The sequence below is a fragment of the Columba livia genome, chromosome 7, assembly GCF_036013475.1.
Source record: "Columba livia isolate bColLiv1 breed racing homer chromosome 7, bColLiv1.pat.W.v2, whole genome shotgun sequence".
Classification (NCBI taxonomy): domain Eukaryota; kingdom Metazoa; phylum Chordata; class Aves; order Columbiformes; family Columbidae; genus Columba; species Columba livia.
Genome location: NC_088608.1, coordinates 39593598 through 39597860, shown reverse-complemented (window position 1 = coordinate 39597860; position 4263 = coordinate 39593598). Strand labels below are relative to the sequence as shown.

The 4263-nt window shown below is 64.3% G+C and overlaps 1 protein-coding gene across 1 annotated transcript; it reads right to left on the bottom strand.

Annotated features, from left to right (window-relative positions):
* Positions 1–377: 377 nt before the first annotated feature.
* LOC135579934 (ubiquitin carboxyl-terminal hydrolase 36-like) lies at positions 378–4062 on the bottom strand. Its single transcript, XM_065069988.1, has 10 exons — positions 3813–4062; positions 3518–3739; positions 3124–3234; positions 2727–2829; positions 2328–2395; positions 1887–1957; positions 1621–1703; positions 1184–1295; positions 754–894; positions 378–482 (listed from the first exon to the last, which is right to left on the bottom strand). Exons 1-10 carry the CDS (start codon positions 4060–4062, stop codon positions 378–380), a joined length of 1266 nt encoding a protein of 421 aa, XP_064926060.1.
* Positions 4063–4263: the final 201 nt, after the last annotated feature.

Sequence of the window (4263 nt, the reverse complement as noted above, 5' to 3'; positions counted from 1 at the left end):
CGGTGACCCAGAAGGCAGCTTGACACGGCCAGGCAGGCTGGAGGCAGCTTTGGAAACGGGACCCTCTGAGCTCTTCCCGGGGCTGGGGATCCTGAGGAAGGCAGAGAAGGGCACGTGTTAACTGCCATTGTCTGAGTGACTGCAACACTCTCGTCATAGCTGCGCACGAGAACCAGGAGCCAGAAGCTCCGAGGAGGTGAGGAGCTCTTCATCTGCAGGAAAACCACAACAAACGGCTGCCGCCCTCCCCTGAGCCAGCACATGCACGTGGGCACTGGGGCTACTTGGGCCAAGCTCCTTCCCACACCCAGGCATGTGCCCCCAGCCCTGTCCCACACGCTGAGCAGGGACAGAGGGGCCGGGGACACAGGGCACGCTCACCTGAGGTAGAACAGCACATACGCCTTCTGGTTAAGGACCACCTTGATGTTACTGGGGCGGACCACGTTGTCATTCATTTGGTACCACTGCCCGTCGCTGGCCTGCGGAGGGAGAGAGAACGGGGTTGGGCTGTGTCCAGGGACGCTCCTGGCCTGAGGAGCAGCAGGAACAGCGCCCATCAGCAGAGCTCCGCTCCCCAAAACCCCCAGGTGACCCCGGGCAGGTGAGGGGTCTCTGCAAGAGCAGAACTCCACACTTCCTGTGACGGAGCACAGCCCGTACCCCACAGTGCTCCACACCACGCACGTCTGCTGAGCACCTTCCTGCCGACCCTCAGCACAGAGAGGTGCCAAGAGAGCGCCCTGGGCTCACCTTCACGTAGCAGTAGTAGTGTCCTGAGTGGCTGCTGTACCCCGAGTGCACCAGCACCGCGTAGAGCCCGTACATGACCGGATCCCCGCTGGTCTGGGACATGTACGGGCGGATGTTCAGGAGCTCAGGGTAGCCCACGTCCTGCAGAGAGAGGATGTCTCAGAAGCCTGCACAGCAGATGGCAAGAGCAGCTCAGCTGTCCTACGAGTCCCGTCTCGCGAGGGAGGGGGAACCCACTCTCCCCAGGCAGAGCCCACGGTGAGGAAGATGCTGGGATGAGCCAAACTCCCACCACATCACAGCACAGCTGGGGAAGAGCTGCCGGACTGCGGTAGAGCTCGCACCGTGCACAGAACCACCTCCCACCCTGCTCGGGGCAGCAGGGCCTCGGGACAGGGCACAGCCCCGCTCTGGATTGCTGAGCACTCACCTTTGTGATCTTGCCTCCGGTGAAGTCGGCAAAACGCTTCAGAGCAAGCGTGAGAACCTTGGGCGCTCGGTGGATGGTGAAGCGTTTGGTTGCCGACACTTTCTTCTTGCATCTGCACAGGGAGAGATTGAGCTGTTCACGCTGTTCCACCACCCAGGTGCTTGTCAGCCCTGGCCAAGCCACAAACCCCACAGAAATGACCCTGGTGAGAGCGGGTTCTGCTCCAGGGCACCTGCTCACGGCCAGGTCTGCTGGCTCAGGTCCCCGTCTCAAGAGCGGGGAGATGAGGAGTGACAGGCTTCACTGCAGGCTTCACAGCCACGCACCTCACGGTTTAGCGGTGGAGCAGGTAGAGAAGCCCTCCTGTACTGCAGCTGCCCTCCTGCTTCCCACCAGCACACCCGCGGCCCCTTCCCGCCCCAGCCCCGCACACTCACTTGTCACACAGGTAGGCGTTCTCTCCGCCCAGCAGGTCTGGCTTCACAAACAGCTCCAGTGCCTGCTCTACGTTTGCGGCTTGCTGCCAGGACAGAGGAGAGGTCAGGGCCAGGCAGAGGAGGCAGCGCAACAACAGAAGCTGATTCCCTCTTGCCTGCACCGTGCCTGACACTGGCAGGTTAAACTGCCTCGAGCAGTAGCGGTGCAGCTGCAGGAACATCCCCTGCAGAGCAGAGCTCCTCCCCACCTGACCCTGCCCCGGTACCGTGATCTCCACCGGCAGGTCCAGACAGGGGTCAAAGGTGTCCGAGACTGCTTTGCACATCGAGCACTTCACTGCAAGAGAACGAGCAGTGAGCACCCCCTGGCACAACACGGCACCACCACCCCCAGCACAGCGCAGGCGGCTGCCGTGTTGCCCTTTTCCGCGTTTGGGCTCTGGGACGGCAGCACCAGCATTCGCAGTCTGTACGTGCTGGGACAACAAGTGTTGCGGGACAGCTGGCAACGTGGGTTCCTTTGCTGGTGGCAATGAGCTGGGGACCCACAGCCAGCAGCTTCGTGACCCACAGATACCAAAAGACTGACCAGCTGCAGCTCTGCATAATTTGCGCATGCTTAGTGACTTTCCCAAGTTACTGCAAGGCTCTCGGGGAAACAGCAGCCCTGAGAGTCACAGGCCCAGGCCCTGGCAGCCAGCACTCACCACGGGACCGCAGGGAACCGCCAAAGATCTGGTGGATCAGGGTGGTGGCTTGGGTCTGGCGATCCAACCTAGAGACGGCAGCTCGGATCACACAGCGCCCGCCCCAAGAGCCACCCCCACGGGCCAGCGCTGTGTCCTCAGGATCCAAACCCAGCCCAGTCACACGATTTGGGGACAGAACCGCAGCTGTGCTGGGGTGGAGGTGTCAGGAGAAGGCAGACAGCAGCCCAGGGCTGTGTCACAGAGGGGCAGAGAGCTGGGCCATCCACCCCAGACCCTGGAGTCAGCACCTCCCTCCATGAGCCCAGCCCGGGGGACACGTTCACCCCACAGTCCCCTCCCGCGGGCACAGGGGACCAGCAGACAAGGGCAGTTGTCACCACCAGAGGCCCCACATACTCGGTGCAGTCGGGCAGGCAGGCCTTCTGCATGGCATCGATGGTGAAACGGAGGAACTCGTGTGCGTCCTCTTGCCTGCCCAAGCGGATGTGCGGGGCGATCTCTGCAGGAGAGGGAGGGATCAGCCGCAGCACGCGCTGTAACAGAGGCAGGTCCTCCCGCCCTCCCTCGGGACAGCGACTGCGGGGTTTGAGCTCCCTCAGCCCAAACCAGACGTCAGACTCATGTGGGCCGTGGGGGAAGCCCCACAAGGCCCGTGAAGGCCCTGGCAGGCTCAGTGAGTCGTCTCGGAAGAACCTCTGCCAAGACCTGCCCTGATCTCAAAGGTTCTGCTCCTGCAATAGTCTCTGCCCTCCTGCACGGCTACAGGAGGGGACGCGAGGGCAGCCATCCTTACTCTTGAGGTCCCGGACAAAGGACACTGGCTTTATCACGCTGCCGCTGTTCGCGAACGCCTGCGTGACGTGGTTCTGCATGACGCACATCATGCAGAAGCCGCTTTGGTGACCTGGAGTGGGAGAGGAGAAGACAGAACGTTGAGGACAAACCCATCTTAGTCCTGGCTGTGTCCAGCACAGACAGAGCCTCTCAGACGCAGGATGCAGAGCTCGGGAACACTGCTACGGCCAGGAAAAGTGGATGCTCCCGTATGCAGGAATGTCCTCTCCACGGAGAAACGGGCAGGAGGGAGCAGAGAAGGCACATCCCGGCAGCCGCACAGCCCCGGCAGAGCCGTGCGCAGGGTGCTGAGCGCAGCCCCGGGACAGGCGGGCGCTCCCCTCCCCACTCACAGGTGCGGCTGTGCTCCCTGGACAGCAGGTAGTTGGCGAGCGGTGGCGTGTACGTGAGGCACTGCAGGGTGGCGTTGAGGAAACAGGTGTTTCCCAGGTTGAGCAGCCCGGCGCCGATGCGCTGGACACGCTGCCACTGCATGGCGAGGCGCCCTGCAGGGAACAGCCCCTTCTGGGGCGCAGGGACGCCGTCCCCGAGGCGCCCCGGGGTCCGGTCGCTGCCTGCGGGGAGAGAGAGGCGGGTGAGCCGCGGGCTGCGCAGCGCAGGGAGAGCCCCCCGGCCCTCTGCACCCACCCTGCTTGCCCGGCTGTCCCTCCTCAGCGCCGCGGGGGTGCTCGGCGGGCTCGGTGCGGGGGTTGAGCAGCAGGTACTTGGCCCGCAGCAGCTCCGGCTGGCCGGAGAAGCCGTGGCTGGCGGGCTGGAACTCGATCTTGTGCAGCAGCACCTTCTTGGCCGAGGTGCTCAGCAGCCGGCCCAGCGCCCCGGCCTCGCCCGCGTCCCGCCGCGCTTTCAGCAGCTCCCTCGGCTTCGCCGTGCCCGCCATGGCGTGTCGCCGCACGTGCCACCGCCTCGAGGTCGCGCCGGTCTCTCGGCCTCTCCCTCTCCACCACCACACACGCTTCCCGCGCCTCCTCCTCAAGTCCCGCCCTTCGCTGCGGTCGCTCGCGCTCGGCTCGGCCCACTGACTCCTCCCCTCGCCTTCGCCGTCCGCTCCGCTCCGCGTCCAGAACAGGACTGAGCTGCG

Coding starts and splice junctions, on each gene's coding strand:
- LOC135579934 (XM_065069988.1), bottom strand. CDS start 4,062: ATGGCGGGCACGGCGAAGCCGAGGGAGCTGCTGAAAGCGCGGCGGGAC. Junction 1,958..2,327: donor CGGTTCCCTGCGGTCCCGTG/GTGAGTGCTGGC, acceptor GTTCTCTTGCAG/TGAAGTGCTCGATGTGCAAA. Junction 1,704..1,886: donor ACCTGCCGGTGGAGATCACG/GTACCGGGGCAG, acceptor CTGTCCTGGCAG/CAAGCCGCAAACGTAGAGCA.